Below are 20095 nucleotides of genomic sequence, written 5' to 3' on the forward strand. Positions count from 1 at the left end.
CCCTGTGGTTCAAGGGGACCGGAACGCAGTGCTTCTCTATAGATCACTGACCCACGGGGAGAGACATCAGTTAAAGCCTGTTTACTCACTGAAAAATAACTTAAGCTGGAATTTTTCAAGGGGGAAAAGAAAGCCCCAAAGCACAATGCATCTACTGGCCACTGGCTCTATTAATAACACATAAAGGCACCGCCAATAAACAGAGTAAGTGTGAAATACACACAGTGCCTCTATTAAAAGGGAGGAGGGGGTGAAGCAGGGTGGGAAGACAGACATACCAGGGACAGGAAAAGAAAAAACTGACACACCATGAGGAGGACAGGAAGAGATTGCGAGAGACCTACAGGGGAAGACGGGAGAGCTGGGTCACAGACAGGATGAGAACTAGTGAATAGGCAGCTGCAGTCAAAGACACAGAGATTCAAGGAGGTGCGAGGAGTGATTTTGCTCTTTGTCCCCTAAGTAGGAGCTCTGTTTGATTCACTGTAAAGGCTATCCCATGCTTCTGGAAGCAGTCTAAATCCTCAGCTGAGTTGCTGACGTGACCTGTACCAGCTGGAATAGCCTAGATGCACTTCTCAATCCGCTTCCCAGTGACCCAAATGTGGCCACGTCTCCTAGCTTTGAAGGGTGAGCTCTTATTGCACACACTTGCTGGGAGGTCAGTGGATGAGTTTCATCTTTAATTCTTTATTCTCTCCCCTGCCTTGCCTAAGGTAACCATTATTAACTAATGAGTGTGTATCTCCCATTCCTTTCTTTCTTTGTGCTCACGTAACGTATCAACACAGCTAGCTGGACTGATAGGAGTGGCAGGTTTCAACAGAGACGTACAAGTACAGTTCAAAGCCCAAAGCCATGTGTAACACACATACCATGCTGATCAGGGGAATACGGTCGCTCAAGAGGGAGGGCCTATGTTGGGCTGGAATGCTAGGAAAGTGGCATCTCAGGCGGAAGCTGAAGGATTAAGTGTCCAGAGGCAGAGCGTGGGGAAGAAGATATTCCAGGTAGAAGGCAAGGCAAGGAGACAGCTGGGACATGGCAGATAACATGGTGTAACTGCCAGGAAGAGATATACAGAAGGGTGGTAGCTTTTTTTTTTTTTTTTTTTGAGACGGAGTCTCGCTCTGTCACCCAGGGTGGAGTGCAGTGGCCGGATCTCAGCTCACTGCAAGCTCCGCCTCCTGGGTTCACGCCATTCTCCTGCCTCAGCCTCCCAAGGAGCTGGGACTACAGGCGCCCGCCACCTCGCCCGGCTAATTTTTTGTATTTTTTTTTTTAGGAGAGACGGGGTTTCACCGTGTTAGCCAGCATGGTCTCGATCTCCTGACCTCGTGATCCTCCCGTCTCGGTCTCCCAAAGTGCTGGGATTACAGGCTTGCGCCACCGCGCCCGGCCAGGGTGGTAGCTTTTGAGTAGAGGAAGATCAGGGCCAGAGAGCCAACTTAAGAAAACCAGCATTCATTACGGCACACTGAGCAACCAGGATGAAAGCAGAAAAAGCCCTTGCAGTTCAACAGTCAATCTCAAGACCGTGCTTACAGATCAAGTAACTGCACTAAATCAGCTCCAGGGTCTCTTTTCTTTTCTTTTCTTTTTTTGAGACGGAGTCTCGCTCTGTCGCCCAGGCTGGAGTGCAGTGGCGGGATCTCAGCTCACTGCAAGCTCCGCCTCCCGGGTTTACGCCATTCTCCTGCCTCCGCCTCCCGAGTAGCTGGGACTACAGGCGCCCGTCACCTCGCCCGGCTAGGTTTTTGTATTTTTTAGTAGAGGCGGGGTTTCACCGTGTTAGCCAGGATGGTCTCGATCTCCTGACTTCGTGATCCGCCCGTCTCGGCCTCCCAAAGTGCTGGGATTACAGGCTTGAGCCACCGCACCCGGCCCAGGGTCTCTTTTCACTCAAATTCTATGATGCCCAGCAAATCAGTAAATCTAAATACCACCTCTTCCCACCTTAAAAAAGAGAGGTTCCATTAAGAGTGTCTTGGTACCCAGTTGGCTCATCATCACTGAGCTCTGGGTGCCCAGTGGTGGCTGCCACATGGGAGCACTTGATATTTAGTGAACTGAACTGGTTGCTTTTTTGGTCTCCTATATAGTTCACTGGGGAAACAGACTGATGATTCCGTTACAACATAGTCAGTACAATGAAGGAATGCCCAGACTATGGGCACACAGTGACTCTCCGGGGAAGTTTCAGAGACAAAGAAGCAAAGAAGGCCAACATTTTTTAGAGAATTATAAAGGCGGTGAGAAGTTAAACTTTTTAGCTATGAGGGAGGGAGGGAGGGAGGGAAGGAAGTAGGAAGCAGGTAGAGCTCTTGAATTCAGTTAACCACAAAATACAGTTAACCATGTCACTACACTATTAGGTTTCAAACAGGGAGACCAGCTTTCTGCTGTAATTTTTCCTTCTGGCAGGGAAATGTTACAGTTGGCTAAAGTAGCTGAAAGATCAGCTCCAAAATGAGAAATCAGGGAAAAAGCATAAACTCAAAATAGATGATTTGGCTTCAACAGCTTTTATTATTATTTTTATTTTTTTATTTTTTTTTTGAGACGGAGTCTCGCTCTGTCACCCAGGCTGGAGTGCAGTGGCTGGATCTCAGCTCACTGCAAGCTCTGCCTCCCAGGTTCATGGCATTCTCCTGCCTCAGCCTCCCGAGTAGCTGGGACTACAGGCGCCCGCCACCACGCCTGGCTAATTTTTTGTATTTTTTAGTAGAGACGGGGTTTCACCATGCTAGCCAGGATGGTCTCGATCTCCTGACCTCGTGATCCGCCCATCTCGGCCTCCCAAAGTGCTGGGATTACAGGCTTGAGCCACCGTGCCCGGCTGCTTTTATTTTTTAAATTTTTTTTTTTTTGAGAGACAGGGTCTCACTCTGCCCGCTAGACTAGAGTGCAGTAGCGCAATCACAGCTCACTGCAACCTTGACCTCTTGGGCTCAAGGGATCCCTACCTCAGCCTCCCAAGTAGCTGGGACCATAGGCACATGCTACCGTGTCTGTCCGATTTTTGTGTTTTTTGGAGACATGGGGTCTCATTATGTTGCCCAGGCTGGTCTTGAACTCCTAGACTTAAATGATTCTCTTGCCTCAGCCTCCCAAAGTGCTGTGATTACAGGCATGAACCACTGTGCACAGCTGGCTTTCAGAGCTTAATTTTTTTTCTGAACATAAAACATATAAAAACTGTATACGTATAGACCCACATTCGTAACAGCATGATTCACAATAGCTAAAACATATAAGCAACCCAAGTGTCCAATGACAGATGAATAAGCAAAATGTGGTATATACATACAATGAAATATTAAAAAGGAAGGAAATTCTGATACATGCTACAACATGGATGACCTTTAGGACATGAGGCTAAGTCCTAATAAGACAGTCGCCAAAAAAAAAAAAAAAAAAAAAAGTTGCAAAAACACAGATACTGTATGAGTTTACCAATATAAATGAGGTACCCAGGGTAGTACAAATCATACAGATAAAAGTTAGAATGGTGGTTACCAGGGCTGGGAGAAGGAGGGAATGGGGAGTTATTATCTAATGGGTATACAGTTTCAGTTTTGCAAGATGAAGAGAGTTCTGGAGATGGATGGTGGTGATGGCTGCACAACAATATGAATGTACTCAATTCATGTTGTACTGAACTGTACATTTTAAAAATGGTTAAGATGGCCAGGCCTGGTGGATCACGCCTGTAATCTCCCAGCACTTTGGGAGGCCAAGGTGGGCAGATCACTTGAGGTCAGGAGTTCGAGACCAGCCTGGCCAACATGGTGAAACCCCATCTCTACTAAAAATACAAAAATTAGTTGGGCATGATGGTGTATGCTGTCCCAGCTACTCGGGAGGCTGAGGCACAAGAATTGCTTGAACCCAGGAGGTGGCGGTTGCGGTGAGCCGAGATTGTGCCACTGCACTGCAGCTTGGGCGACAGAGACTCTGTATAAAAAAAAAAATAGGTTGGGCACAACAGCTCATGCCTGTAGTCCCAGCACTTTGGGAGGCCGAAGCAGGTGGACCACCTGACGTCAGGAGTTTGAGACCAGCCTGGCCAACATAGTGAAACCCCATCTCTACTAAAAATACAAAATGAGCTGGGTGTGGTGGTGAGTGCCTGTCCCAGCTACTTGGGAAGCTGAGGCAGGCAGGAGAATCGTTTGAGTGAGCCAAGATTGTGCCACTGCACTCCAGCCTGGGCAACAGAGCAAGACTTTGTCTCAAAAAAAAAAAAAACATAAAATGGTTAAGATGGTAAATTTTGTTATGTTCATTTTATAATAAAATTTTTCAAATGCATGTTTGATTACTGCACACATATGAAGTAAAAAATAAACCAATAGGTGCAGTGTCTCATATCTGTAATCTTAGCACTTTGGGAGGCTGAGGCAGGAGGACTGCTTGAGCCCACCAGCCTGGGCAACATAGGGAGACCCTGTTTCTACAAAAGAAATTTAAAAATTGGCTGGGCATGGTGGCTCATGCCTTGAATCCCAGGACTCTGGGAGGGTGAGGCGTGAGGATCTCTCTAGCCCAGGAGTCCAAGACCAGCCCTGGCAACATAGCGAGACCCTGTCTCTAGAAAAAATACAAAAAATTAGCCGGGCATGGTGGTGTGTACCTGTGGTTCCAGCAACTCAGGGGGCTGAGGTGGGAGGATCGCTTGAGCAAGGAAGGTCAATGCCACAGTGAGTTATGAAAATGTGACTGCGGCCAGGCACGGTGGCTCACACCTGTAATCCCAGCACTTTGGGAGGCTGAGGTGGGCGGATCACGAGGTCAGGAGATCAAGACCATCCTGGCTAACATGGTGAAACCACATCTCCACTAAAAATACAAAAAAAAAAATTAGCTGGGCATGGTGGCGGGCTGCTGTAGTCCCAGCTACTCGGGAGGCTGAGGCAGGAGAATGGTGTGAACCCGGGAGGTAGAGTTTGCAGTGAGCTGAGATTGTGCCACTGCATTCCAGCCTGGATGACAGAGCGAGACTCCATCTCTAAATAAATAAATAAATAAATAAATAAATAAATAAATAAGTAAAACAAAACATAACAAAAAAACATGACTGCATTCCAGCTTGGCTGACAGAGTGATACCCCAATCTCAAAAAAAAAAAAAAAAAAAAAAAAATAGCTGGGCATGGTAGTGTGTACCTGTGGTTCCAGCTACTCAGGAGGCTGCATTGCTTGAGGCAGGAGGATCACATGAGCCTGGGAAGTCAAGGCTGCAGAGAGCTATGTTCAAGCCAGCCTGGGCAACCGTGCGAGACCCTATCTCAAAAAAATAAAAATAACAAATAAACCCAATTACCAAAATCCTAGTTTGCAGAAGCAAACTACGTTACATTTTTGCTCATTTTATCATAGTCCCTTTTCATGTTAAAACCATTTATAAAATCTGTGGTTATTTATATCCGGTGGATTGCACATAGGTAGCCCATAAAACTCCCAAGAGGACACTCTTTTGCCATACAGCAGAGTTAGCTTCCCTTACAATGCCCTACCCCCCATTTCCACAGTAGTTCCACAGGGAACTACTGACAGTCTGATGTGCATCACTATCAGTTAGGAATAGGTCCATTTCGAGTTTCCAACACCTCTGTACAGTGGCTCACATGTGCAGCCCAGTGGTAGTGAGTTCATGATTGACAGTGCCTGACCAATGACTGTAATTTTCTTAGCCTTTTCTTTAGGTGGCGGCCGTCACCCTGGCCATCACACAGCTTTTCAGGTAGGCAAAAAGAGGACTGTATTCTGAAGTTCTATCTTTTTATTAGGGAAGAGAAGCTTCTCTAATAACACATTTCCCTTTACATTTCACTGGCCAGAATTGGGTCACATTCTCCCCTACTCTGCAGATCCACCACTGGCCGAAGGGAGTAAGATTGCCTTGGTTGTTTAACCAATCAGGATTCATCTCTCAAGCTAAGGTAGATTCTTTCCCTCTCAAGGGATCAGAAGACTTCTACTCCATATCTGAAAAGAAAAAAACTGAGGCTCTGTAAGGAAGGAACATTGGTTGTTGAAAGAGTAGTTGGGGTTGGGCGCGGTGGCTCATGCCTGTAATCCCAGCACTTTGGGAGGCCGAGGCGGGTGGATCACTTGAGGTCAGGAGTTAAGAGATCAGCCTGGCCAACACGGTGAAACCCTGTTTCTACTAAAAATACAAAATTAGCCAGGTGTGGTGGCACATGCCTCTAGTCCCAGCTCCTTGGGGGGCTGAGGCAGGAGAATCACTTGAACCCAGCGGTGTAGGTTGCAGTAAGCAGAGATCTTGCCACTGCACTCCAGCCTGGGCGACAGAGCGAGACTCCATCTCAAAAAAAAAAAAAAAGAAAAAATAGTAGTTGGGTAGGCAATGAAGTGACTGCCACAGGGAAGGCACACACACGCACATGATACAGTGTATCCAACCATCTCCCCTAGGTGGCTTCTAGAAGGTATTTATGACACATAACCCAGGTTTTACTAAGTTTAATGTTGAAAAAGCATCCCATAAACTGTGTATTGATCACACATCTGAATATCTCTAAACCATATAATGGAGTTAACAGTACCTATACCTCACGGTTGTGCCAACTGAATGAGTTAATATGTGTGCTTAGGACAATGCCTGGCACATGGTCAGGGCTACATGAGAGTTAGTTGCTATTACTAATATCAAGCTGGCAGGTAACAAATATGTTGAATAAGAGTCAAGACACCTTCCCCCAACATCAATAAGTTCATATGACAGATATATCCAATAAGATGAAAATATACACATTACATTTATTATGTAATACGAAAGCTACTAAATTTGGACCCTAAAAGAACAATAGTCCAAATACAGGATGAGGAAATGTGATTTAAGAGTTATACATGTGTGAGGGCAAGTGTGGCTAGTTTGTGACTCTGAAGACTGGAAGAGATGGTACTAATGAATCTTGACAGCATGAACTCACTGCTGGACACGGCTACTTACTCCAGGTAGAAGCCAGAAGTGGAACAGTTCTATTCTCCATCTAGGAAGCTTTGCATCTAGAGTTTAAAGGTTTGAAGAAAAAAAGGGATGAGCAGAGTCCAAGGGAAATTACTACTTAATGGCTAGAAGAGGTATGTGTGAGCAGATCTATAAAACATCCCTAACTACCTGTAACACAAACTGCACACTGTTCCCTACTAACAACTGTCTTAATACATCAGTCAGTAAGACTGGAAATCGTTGTTTTCTATGGACTCCCTCTTTGTTGTGGTACTTGTAATACCATTTGCTTTCATGGGGCTGTACGGAAGGTTGCGCCAGCTGAATCTGAGCAGGTTGAAATGATTTTCCCAAAACACAATCTGCTTCACGGATTTCCGTAGCACTAACTCCTTTTGGAATATCCCTTTGAGAATGTTATTAGAAATATGTATCACTTTCATGTAGTTTGGGGCAAGCAATTTTCTTTACCTTCATCACATTATAAATGAATTCCAAGACTGATTTTTCATTGTGTTTGCAATAACAGATTTTCTAGAATTATGTCTAATTTCCAGATATTGTAGAGATTAATACCACTCAAAAAGTCTTAAGGACAAGTAAGCTAAAATTGAGTTCCCAGAGAGTCTGATTCCTTTAAGACTCTGAAGACACTGTTTAGCCAGGTTGAGAAGCATTTTCCTATCATCCCCCAACTCCCCGGCCTTAAGTGAACAACCATTTATGTAACACTTCACATGTTCCAGGCCCAGAGTGCTCAGAACCACAGTGAGCTACAAAAATGCAGAAGAAATATCCTTTTCCCCCAGAACCTTCCAGCCCAGTTAACTATCAAGTGATTAAAATAAGATAGCTGACTAATAAATTAGAAATATTACATGCTCTAGGGAAATAGACCAGGAAAGGAAGGAGAAGAAATTCCTTTTAACTGCAGGATCTGGGCAAGCCTTTAGTTCAGGCAGGATCTGAACAGAGTAGAGGTAGGTGGATGTGAAGAAGGCATCCCTTAATGGAGGGATGAAAAATGGAGGGATATATTTACCAACAACGGAGTGTCTGTGACTTCAGTGCGCGCGTGTGTGTGTGTGTGTGTGTGTGTGTGTGTGTGTGGCAGGGGGTGGAGACTGCTCGGAATAGTGCAGGAGGGAGGGAGAAAAAGAGTAAGAGATGAGGAAATGTATTTAGCACCTATTACATGTCAGGAGTGTTGTACATGTTATTTCAATCACACTTTATAACAATATTGAACAGTAATATTCCTTTTTTACAGATGAAGAAATTGGCCCAGAGAGATTCAGAAACTCCTCTAAGATCATTTAGCTAGTCAATGGACTAAATAGTCAACAAATATTCAAATCAGGCCTTTTTTTTTTTTTTTTTTTTTTTGCCATACCATGTTTGCTTAAAGCCCAGCTAAGGATTCTGGACTACCCTACAGGCAATAGGTGGTGAAGGAGGGCAGAGGCAGTAGCATCAGCAGGTATCTCTGTTCAGGTAGGGCCTACCGTGTGTGTCCAGACTGGGCTGACTCTTTTCCCTCTGGAAATAAGAGGCAAATGAGACACCATCCCTGCCCTTGAAGAACCTGAAGAACCTCGTGTGCTTTTGTGGGAAAACAGAAACATTAATGGACACATGTATTACAATGTAAGTACACACGTATTATAATGTACAATTTGGGGAGAGTGCTATGGAAACACCCTTTCAAGGAAGGTGTCCTACAGAGGTCATCCGGGCTGTCTTGGAAGTTGAAGAAGGTGGGAAAGGATATTTTAGGCAGAGGAAAAGATCAGTCTGAAAACAAAGATAGGAACTGTAATGGTCCACACACCTTGAGGTAATAGGAAGGATGGGGAATAAGGCTGGAAGGCTTGGGAATGCCTTGCTAAGAAGCTGAAGCCCTGGGAAGCCCCTGAAGATTTTGACCAGGGCAGTGATATGGTTACATGTTAATGCTAGGAAAAGCCAGGGGTGCCTTGGGGAAGGAAGACTGGAGGCAGGTAGAGCAGCTGGTCAGCAGAGGTGAGGGGAGACAGCCAGAGCCCGTGTGAGGACAGCAGTCACAGGCATGGAGAAGAGTTGGGTTTGAGAGATACCTAGGAGGTAAATACATCAGGATTTGGTGGCTACATATGGAGAATTAGTGAGCAAAAGGAGTCAAGATGATTTCCAGAGTTCAGTCCTGAGCAACTGGATGTGACTGGCGAGAGCAAGTGCTGCAGCATGATTTCCAGAGTTCAGTCCTGAGCAACTGGATGTGACTGGTGAGAGCAAGTGCTGGAGCGGAAGCAGGTCTACTGCAGAGGGGACGGGAAAGCTCAGGTCAGCTAGATCGAGCAAGTGTGAGATGCCTGTGGGACACTGAGTCTGGTGAACTAGAACAGTGGGACATGGATTGAGAGCTCTGGGAATACTCCAGACTAGACAGAGAGGTTTAAGAACGGTCAGCATGACCAGACACGGAGGCTCACACCTGTAATCCCAGCACTCTGGGAGGCTGAGGTGGGAGGATTGCTTGAGCTTAGGAGTTGGAGACCAACCTGGGCAACATAGTGAGACCTCATCAATACAAACAAAACATAAGTTAAAAAAGTAAAAAAAAAAAAAGGTCAGCATGTAAGTGGCAGTTAATGCCACAAAAATGGATCAGACAACCCAGGAGATCATGCAGAACAAGGTGAGTGGCAAGAGGAGGAAAAGCTAGAAGCGAGAAAATGGAGAAAAATGAAAAAGCAGTTAAAATAGCCAAGGCAGGAGCCCCAGGGATGAAGCAACAGATAATATGAAGTGCAAAGAAAGGAATGCAGTTTGCTGGAATGTAGAAAAGACTGAGGTGTTTCCTCTTTCCTTGTCTCACCACTTCTAGGCTGCTCTGTGCCTGAGGGCAGCTGATGAACCCCCATCATGAAAATGCCCTTGTGAAGTCTTCTTGGGTTTACCCTCTCTGGCCAAAGCACCTCTGCGTCACAAAGTAAAAAATACCCATCAGACCCCAACAGCTGGATCATAGACATAAACACTTCCAAAAGGAACTCCAACGTTGAGAAATTGACTGTCACAGAACACACTAAAACAGATCATTTGTTCCATTTTTAATAGTAATTCACCTTGCTCAGACATAAAAAACTTATCACTAATACAGCAAATCTCTTAAAAAAAAACAAAGGGGTCTGGCTAGCAGTGTGTCCTCATCTACCTTAAGAAACTAAGTGAACACTGGGTCCTGTCTACAAGCATTAGTCTTGAAGTCAGCAGTGCCTGAATGCAAAGAACAAACACAGATGCTGAGATGTGAGTGGCCAGGCCAGTTCACCTAAGAACAACAAGGGTAAGGAAACAGAACCAGTCCTGGGGAGTACAAACACTGTGCCTTCTTCCTTAATTTGCACACCTGATTCAGGTATTTTACTTACCCTTACAGATTTCTATAACCCCTGAAGACTGGTATTATTATTCCTGTTTTATTTGCTTATTTATTTTTTGAGACAGGGTCTCATTCTGTCACCCAGGCTGGAATGTGGGGGCGTGATTTTGGCTCACCGCAACCTCTGTCTCTTGGGTATGAGGGATTCTCCTGCCTCAGCCTCCCAAGTAGCTGGGACTACGGGCATGTGCCACCATGCCCAGCTAATTTTTTTGTATTTTTAGTAGAGACGGCGTTTCGCCATGTTGGCCAGACTTGTCTCAATCTCCTGGCCTCAAGTGATCTGCCCACCTCGGTCTCCTAAAGAGCTGGGATTACAGGTGTGAGCCACTGCACACAGCTTATTCCTCTTTTACAGCTGAAAAAATGATGAGTTGATTAGTTATAAGTTTTTCTGATAGTTATACAGATAATAAATGGCAGAACCAGGACCTGAACCCAAATTGGTATGACTCCACATTCTGTTCTTCCCATTTACCAGTTTTGCAGCTAAGTACCTTTCTAATTTCCTTGGCAGCTGGTCTACCTTCCAAGGCCCAGAACTCCAAAACAATTTCCACTATCGACCCCCAAGTTCAATGGGAACTTGGAAGAAGAAATGGCTTATAAAAAACAAGTAAAAATTAAAAAGTAGGACCTAATGTTAATAAAGTGCTGAGGAAAACCTCAGCCATCCTCAGTAGCAGTTTCACTGAACTAATTTGTTGATTTTCCAAGGCTAAATATAGCCCTTTTATACTGAGCGCTCTGGGTTTATTCCAAATATTTACAGATCTATCACCTGATTTATTTTATCTACTCCTGTTTCACACAGATATTAACACTAAAAAAAAAGCCAAACATTGGGATGGGCACTTCATGTTCTGTTCAACTTTCAAGTCACAGTTGAAATGTCCCTTTCTCATAAAGGCCTTTACCTTGCTAGGCTAGGCTAGATTCTCTGTCCCTAAACTCTCACTTCTTTGTAGGACTTCTATAAATGAATATTAGGTATGGGCTGGGCGTGGTGGATCATGCCTGTAATCCCAGCACTTTGGGAGGCTGAGGCAGGCGGATCACTTGAGGTCAGGAGTTCGAGACCGGCCTGGCCAACATGGTAAAACCCCGTCTCCACTAAAAACACAAAAAAATCAGTCGGGTATGATGGCGTGTGACTGTAGTTCCAGCTACTCAGGAGGCTGAGGCAGAAGAATTGAACCCGGGAGGCAGAGGTTGCAGTGAGCTGAGATTGTGCCACAGCACTCCAGCATGGGCAACAGAGTGAGACTCTTGTCTCAAAAACTAAATAAATAAAAAATAAAAAATTGTAGATATGTATTTGTGAACTACCTGTTCACAGCTGAACTCCCTCTGGCCTGTAGACTTGAAGACAGGCGTGCTTGCCTTGTTCTTGTTCACAGTTCTATCTATCCTTCGGACCTTGCACTGCAAGTGCGAGGTAAATGGTAACCGAACAGCTGGTCTCACCTAACTCCCTGTGGGGCGTCACTCCTTTCTGACAAACAGAAAAAAATTCCTATCAGAAAGGTTACTGCCCAGTTTCATAGAGAGGACAAGTTAACTCCCAAATCACATAAGCTCTTCCCACTCCACCATGCTCACCTGCCTGCCTCACACACACAAATACCTGAATCAACTTCCTGCATTTTCCACACTGCAATAAATCTGCTTCTGTGAAAACAAGTGTGGCTATCAAAGCTACCATGGATTAAAGATTGGCCAGGCTCACACCTGTAATCCCAGCACTCTGGGAGGCTCATACGAGCAGATCCCTTGAGCTCAGGAGTTCAAGACCAGCCTGGGCAATTTGGCAAAACCCTGTCTCTACAAAAAATAGCCGGGCGTGATGGTGCATGCCTATAGTCCAAGCTATAGGGGGGCTGAGGAGGGAGGATCGCTTAAGCTGGGGAGGTCAAGGCTACAGTGAACTGAGATCCTGCCACTGCACTCCAGCCTGGGCGATGAGTGAGACTGTCTCCAAAAAAAAAAAAAAAAAAAAAAAGTTCAACTCATTACTCATTATTCTGTTTAATTGTGTATTCCATATTTGTTGGGATGGGCAGGCAGTAGGAGCAACTGCAGTACAAGTAAGTTGATTTAGCTTCTTTTCTGGAGGGACGTTATACTAGCAAAGCAGAGAAAAGCAGAGGCTAATCTGTTACTAAAGATGTCAACTTTCTTTACATTTATGGGCAATAATCAGGTTCAATCATTGTAATTAAACCACTTGGCCTAAGAAAAAGAATTTGGCTAAGATCTTATAAAAGAACATAAAATACTACATGAAAGGTATCAGCTTTATAGACGTGAGAGTTCACCTATTAACATATAGTTAGTTAGGAGGCTGGGTGTGGTGGCTGGCGCCTGTAATCCCAGCACTTTGGGAGGCCAAGGCCAGTGGATCATTTGATGTCAGGAGTTCAAGACCAGTCTGGCCAACATGATGAAACCCTGTCTCTACTAAAAATAAAAACGAAAATAGCAGGGCGTGGTGGTGCGTGCCTGTAATCCCAGCTACTTGGGAGGCTGAGGCAGGAGAATTGCTTGAACCCAGGAGGCAGAGGTTGCAGTGAACCAAGATTGCGCCACTGTACTCCAGCCTGGGTGGCAGAGCGAGACTTCATCTCAAAAAAACAAACCAAAAAACCCCCATATAAACATACATAGTATATAGTCAGGGGTCGGGCACAGTGGCTCATGCCTGTAATCCCAGCACTTTGGGAGGCCAAGGCAGGTGGATTGCTTGAGTTTAGGAGTTCGAGACCAGCCTGGGCAACATGGTGAAACCCCAACTCTACTAAAAATAAAAGAATTATCAGGGCATGGTGATATGCACCTATAATCCCAGCTGCTCAGGAGGCTGAGCTGGGAGAATCACTTGAGCCCAGAAGACAGAGGTTGCAGAAAGCAGAGATCATACCACTGCATTCCAGCATGGGTGACACAGCGAGACCCTGTCTAAAAAAAGAACAACAAACACAGGGTATTTCACCATAATTTAAACTCCAAATCTAATACATGAATTGATTTGGTGGGAAAAGTATCCCTTTAATAGCTCAGGTTTCAAAGATTCCACAACCAAGAAGGATATCTGTAGTTCAGACAGTTAAGAACATGTACATACCTAGTTTTTCATTTAATTTGGATCCAAACTAGGGGTAACTAATTTAGATGCATGCACAAAAATTTTCATTCTGATTTTTGTAAACATTTCATTGGAAACTGGGCGTGGATGTGAATTGGAACAGGATCACACTTCTGAAACTTACATAGGTTTTGCAGTCTCACAAAAGGCAGGAAAGTCAAGCTCTCACTTTTCACCTCAATCACTACCTTTTTACCACACTGCCATGTGACCTTGAGCACGTCTCCTCTATTAGGTGGTTTCCTTGTCTGCAAAATGAAGTCTGGACTAGATGCTCCATCTGGCTCTAACAGTCTCAATACTGTAACTGATGCAGAGCACCTATTTCCTTCCCACTTGAAGGAACTGCAAAAGAACTAAACATTAGAACCAAAAAGCAATTTCATGAGGCAGCCAAATTAGTTGTATTAAGGAAAATTATTTAGCATGAGTTCATGACTTGAATCAATCCCAATCTGTTAGAGATATAGCTGAATCAGAATTAATAGCCTCCCTGTAATCAATAAAGGAGAAGACACTGTCTGGAGTAGGCAAGGAAGGAGCGGTATCAGCATTTCTTAATAGCCTTTATTATTCTCGTTACTCTCAACCCTCACCCTCCTTCCTTGAACCCAAGTTTGAGTATTTAATGAAAGTTTAGAAAATGAATGAATGGGAAATGAGGGAGGTGAGGAGATGGCAAAGGAGTTGTCAGCTAACAGTCCACATCTTTGTCCTGCTGCTGTGCTGAGAAGGTAGTCAACAGACTATTCCTTGTAGAGTATTTGTCACTGCATCTCCTCAGCCATTAGTGAGCTCTGATTTCTTGGAGATTCTAGAAAGCTTTGCACAACTGTTGTGATATATCTAATATTATTTCTTCCATAGTTCTTGATGTTCAATTTCTTTTTCTTTTTTTTTGAGATGGAGTTTTGCTCTTGTTGCCCAGGCTGGAGTGCAGTGCAATGGCGTGATCTCGGCTCACCGCACTGAGAATCGCTTGAGCCCAGAAGATGCAGGTTGCAGTGACCAAGAAATGGTCAAGCAGGCCGGGCGCGGTGGCTCACACCTGTAATCCCAGCACTTTGGGAGGCCGAGACGGGCGGATCATGAGGTCAGGAGATCGATACCATCCTGGCTAACACGGTGAAACCCTGTCTCTACTAAAAATACAAAAAATTAGCCAGGCGTGGTGGCAGGCGCCTGTAGTCCCAGCTACTCGGGAGGCTGAGGCAGCAGAATGGCGTGAACCTGGGAGGCGGAGCTTGCAGTGAGCTGAGATCACACCACTGCACTCCAGCCTGGGTGACAGAGCAAGACTCCGTCTGGGGGGTGGGGTGAAGGTCAAGCAGTACCACACAGAATTTCCCTCTGACGTGGTGCTTTAAACTTCATCTTCTTGCATGAATCAAAAAGCAGGCGATCACCAGGCGTGGTGGCTTACTCCCGTAATCCCAGCATTTTTGGGAGGCTGAGGTGGGCAGATCATTTGAGGTCAGGAGTTCAAGACCAGTCTGGCCACCCATGGCAAGACCGCGTCTCCAATAAAAATACAAAAATTAGCCAGGTATGGTGGCGCGGGCCTATGGTCCCGGCTACTTGGGAGACTGAGGCAAGAGAATCGCTTCAACCCTGGAGGTGGAGGTTGCAATGAGCCGAGATCGCACCACTGCACTCCAGTCTGGGCGACAGAGCGAAGCTCCAGCTCCAAAAAAAAAAAAAAAAAAAAAGCAAGCTTCATATACACGGCATCACTTCATGTACAAGGCATTGAGCTGACAGACACAACCATGGCCTTTGCTCAAATAGGTGTTGAGAGACAATAATTATTACCAAAATAAAAGGACTCTAGGAGTTCAGAGGGAATCCCAATGCATTTTGTACAAACAGAACAGAATAAAAGTAGGGAGGCTAGGTACACTCCAGCAATTTGGGAGGCCAAGGCAGGAGACCAGCCTGGGCAACAGAGCCCTTAAGACCTGATATCCAAAAAAAATTAATAATTAAAAAATATTTTTTTAATTAGCTGGGCATGCGGTGGTGCACCTGTAGTCCTTAGTTCTTTGGGAGGCTGAAGTGGGAGGATTGTTTGAATCCAGGAATTCAAGGCTGCAGTAAGCTATGACTGTGCCACTGTACTCTAGCCTGGGAGACACAGCTAGACCCTGCCTCAGAAAAACAAAAACAAAAAAACATAGCAGTTAAATTATCCTCACTTTTATTACCTTTTTTTTTTTTTTTTTTTGAGGCAGAGTCTCGCTCTGTTGCCCAGGCTGGAGTGCAGTGGCAGGATCTCGGCTCACTGCAAGCTCCGCCTCCCAGTTTGACGCCATTCTCCTGCCTCAGCCTCCCGAGTAGCTGGGACTACAGGTGCCTGCCACCACGCCCGGCTAATTTTTAGTGTTCACCGTGTTATCCAGGATGGTCTTGATCTCCTGACCTCGTGATCCACCCACTTCGGCCTCCCAAAGTGCTGAGATTACAGGCTTGAGTCACCACGCCCGGCCTTTTATTACTATTTTTTTGAGACAGAGTCTCACTCTGTCACCCAGGCTGGAGTGCAGTGGAGCAATCTCGTCTCATTGCAACCTCGGCCTCCTGGTTTCAAGCAATTCTCCTGCCTCAGCCTCCTAAGTAGCTGAGACTACAGGCGTGCACCACCACGCCCAGCTTATTTTTGTATTTTTAGTAGAGATGGGGTTTCACCATGTTGGCCAGGCTGGCCTGGAACTCCTGATCTCAGGTGATCCACCCACATCAGCCTCCCAAAGTGTTGGGATTACAGGCGTGAGCCACCACGCCCAGCCTATCCTCTTTTAGAATTCCATGATTCTGAAACCGCAATTTGACTTGTCCTTTTAAAATAATTTTTACCTTTAGCAAGTGCAAGCAGGCGAGTCACACAACACATTATCTTTGCATGTCTAGTCATAAGATACTCCACAGTTAAACAGTGGAAGACAAGAATATCTCCCACTAGAGAAATATCTCCCACTAGAAATATCTCCCACTAGAGGTTGCCTAACAGGCAACCTCCTATGGGGCAAGTTTAAAAAGCTATTTTCTGGAGCAGGTACTAGGATGGCCTTCAGGAGCATCTTAGTGCTTTCTGACCTACCAGCATTCCTCACAGCTTTGAATCCTTTTTCGCTTTCTCCACTTGAATGTGAACATCTACAGATGTACAGCTCAGAAGCCAGGATGCTTAATGGGTAATTACCTCATTTCTCTTGCTCTGACAACTGGTGTTTATGGGGATGTATCAACTACTTGCAATGCCATTTCCCCATCAATTACTAGAGAGTGGGGAAAGTGAAATTTACAAAGCATTAAGACATGTAAAAGTTCTCCCACAACTGGTTTTCATTCATGAAATATTTATGCAGAGTTTATAAGCTATAAAGCCAGAAATGACTTAATTCAACAGATTTGACTTTTCCAAACTGTGTGGGTGCAGTACTCCAAGGGGAATTATTCAGGTTTCAAAGCTCAGATTCAAAAAGAAAACGATCTAATTTGTCACTCCTTCCACTAATATTCTCAAAAATCAAGTGCAATATCATTTAGCAATAAGAAGGAACTAGGATTTACAAAGTTGCCTTTCAATGAGAATGTATAGTCTACTTGTTTTAACAAGTTGAGCCTAAGATTAATGTATTGCGTACAGTTCAGAATAATCATGGGCCTCAACTGCATGAACACTATTACAAAACAGTAAACGCTGAGAATATTCAAGTTGAACAAATTCACAAAGGCGTTAAATCGGCCAAACGAGTACAACAAAGACACACGTGTCCAAATCTTCAATTGTCATAGTTTCCTTAAAAATCAGGAAATCTTTGTTTTGCTTTAAGGCAAACTGTCAGGTCGACCAAAAGGACAGATAAGAGCAAAAACACTTCGCTGCAGTATACCTCATTCAGGAAGGTTTAACTCGCCGCTAATCCGTGCCACAAAATAAATAAATAAACAAATCTATGCTCTGTTGCAGGTATAATGGAGGACACGGCCGAAAAACTTTGGACTTTTCAACCAGACAAATGCAAAACCTGGCGGGCGTAAGGAGGAGTAAATATGAAAGTGACAAATAGGGGGAAATGGTGGGCAAGGAAAACAATGGCTGGTTGGAGAGCGAAGAAGGGGAAGCTCAAAAGGAAATTTAGAAAGCCGCCAGGACCCTGTAGTTCTAAGATCTACGGGGAAACAGGCACCCAACGGCTGCGTCTCAGGTTTCCGCGGGTCACAAAACAATAACGGACATCCTCCCAACGGTGGCCCAGGGGCTCCGCGGGCGCTTCCGCCGAGCTCGCGCCGACCCCGCGCTCGGCCCCGCACCCAGCCGGGAGCTCGCGGCGAAATGCGGGACGCTGCCCGCGTCGCCCGTCTTTATCCGTTCGGCCCTCCACTCACCCCGCGGCCATCGCTCGCCCGAAGCCAGGCGCCAAGAGCAAACGCCGCCCGACGCGAAAAAGGAAGCACAGGCGTTTCTCGTCAAAGCAGACTTTATTGGGGCGACTGGGCCGCCCTGCACGCGCCGGCCGCTCCCCGCTCGGTCCCCGGGCCGCCCACCTGCCTCAACCCGGCGCCCGGCCGGCCCCTCCCTCCCTTCTCCTCAGGCTCCCGCCCCCGTGGTGCCCGGGGCCGCGCGGACCGCTCACCGGCTCCCAAGGCGGCGGCTGCAGCGGCGACGCCCCGCTCCCGAGTGCGGCCCCGGCCCGAGGCGGCGTGTTTTGTGGCTGTAGCACCGCGAAGGGCGGGAGCCGCGCGACTCCGAGCTGCGGGAGGCGGTGGCGGCGGCGGCGGCGCGCTGACGTCACGCGCCGCGGGCCAGCCTGCGCGCGTGCGAGCCGCCCCGCCCCCGGTCCCACCGGCCCCAATCCGGGAGGAGCCCAGCGAGTAGGCGGGGCCGCGGAGGCCAGCGGATAGCTCGATTGGCCGAGAGGGAGAATCGAGAGGGCGAGCGGGCGAGTGGCAGCGAGGCGGGGCGGGCTGAGGCCAGCGCGGAAGTCTCGCGAGGCCGGGCCCGAGCAGAGTGTGGCGGCGGCGGCGGCGGCGAGATCTGGGCTCGGGTTGAGGAGTTGGTATTTGTGTGGAAGGAGGCGGAGGCGCAGGAGGAAGGGGGAAGCGGAGCGCCGGCCCGGAGGGCGGGAGGAGGCGCGGCCAGGGCGGGCGGTTGCGGCGAGGCGAGGCGGGGAGCCGGGACGAGCAGCGGCCGAGCGAGCGCGGGGCGCACCGAGGCGAGGGAGGCGGGGAAGCCCCGCCGCCGCCGCGGCCGCCGCGCCCGCCCCTTCCCCCGCCGCCCGCCCCCTCTCCCCCCGCCCGCTCGCCGCCTTCCTCCCTCTGCCTTCCTTCCCCACGGCCGGCCGCCTCCTCGCCCGCCCGCCCGCAGCCGAGGAGCCGAGGCCGCCGCGGCCGTGGCGGCGGAGCTCTCAGCCATGGCCTCGGGCGACACCCTCTACATCGCCACGGACGGCTCGGAGATGCCGGCCGAGATCGTGGAGCTGCACGAGATCGAGGTGGAGACCATCCCGGTGGAGACCATCGAGACCACAGTGGTGGGCGAGGAGGAGGAGGAGGACGAAGACGACGAGGACGGCGGCGGCGGCGACCACGGCGGCGGGGGCGGCCACGGGCACGCCGGCCACCACCACCACCACCATCACCACCACCACCACCCGCCCATGATCGCGCTGCAGCCGCTGGTTACCGACGACCCGACCCAGGTGCACCACCACCAGGAGGTGATCCTGGTGCAGACGCGCGAGGAGGTGGTGGGCGGCGACGACTCGGACGGGCTGCGCGCCGAGGACGGCTTCGAGGATCAGATCCTCATCCCGGTGCCCGCGCCGGCCGGCGGCGACGACGACTACATTGAGCAGACGCTGGTCACCGTGGCGGCGGCCGGCAAGAGCGGCGGCGGCGGCTCCTCGTCGTCGGGCGGCGGCCGCGTCAAGAAGGGCGGCGGCAAGAAGAGCGGCAAGAAGAGTTACCTCAGCGGCGGGGCCGGCGCGGCGGGCGGCGGCGGCGCCGACCCGGGCAACAAGAAGTGGGAGCAGAAGCAGGTGCAGATCAAGACCCTGGAGGGCGAGTTCTCGGTCACCATGTGGTCCTCAGGTGAGCGCCGGCCGCGCGCCCCGGCCCCGGGATGTTTTTGTTTTGAAGGGAAGCCATGTTTTATGTGTGTGATGGGCGCCGCCATCTTCTTCGCCAGGGCAAGTATGGCGGCCCCAAAAGATGGCGGGCCGTGCGGCGGCGGGGGCGCGGCGGCGGCGGCGGCCGGCGGCGGGCCGCGAAGATGGCGGCGGGCCGCGGGGGGAGGGGCCGGCGCCGCCCGGCTAGGCCGCAATGGCGTAGTTTCTCCGAGAGGGGGAAGCGCCGCGCGGGGCGGGGACGGCCGGGGGAGGGGCCGGCGCGCTCGCTCCCCGGCGCCCGCATCAACGGGCGCGCCCGCCGGCCCGTTGTGGCGGCAGCCGCGCGCCCCCGGCCCGGGCGGGAGGCGGGCGGGCGTTGGCGGGGCTGCGCCGCGGCCTCGCGGGCCAGGGATTGCTGCCTCCGGGACGCGCGCCCCC

General features: G+C 48.5%; 1 protein-coding gene across 1 annotated transcript in view; it reads left to right on the forward strand.

Moving 5' to 3' along the window:
• Window positions 1-18551: 18551 nt before the first annotated feature.
• The window catches only part of YY1 (YY1 transcription factor), a 45055-nt gene continuing 43511 nt past the window's right edge, over window positions 18552-20095 (forward strand). Inside the window, exon 1 of the mRNA XM_065518456.2 lies at window positions 18552-19640. Within this exon, the coding sequence (XP_065374528.1) occupies window positions 18962-19640 (679 nt within the window). The 5' untranslated portion in view covers window positions 18552-18961. The remainder of the gene's footprint in view (window positions 19641-20095) is intronic.

This window comes from Macaca fascicularis, chromosome 7 (assembly GCF_037993035.2).
Source record: "Macaca fascicularis isolate 582-1 chromosome 7, T2T-MFA8v1.1".
Classification (NCBI taxonomy): Eukaryota; Metazoa; Chordata; class Mammalia; order Primates; family Cercopithecidae; genus Macaca; species Macaca fascicularis.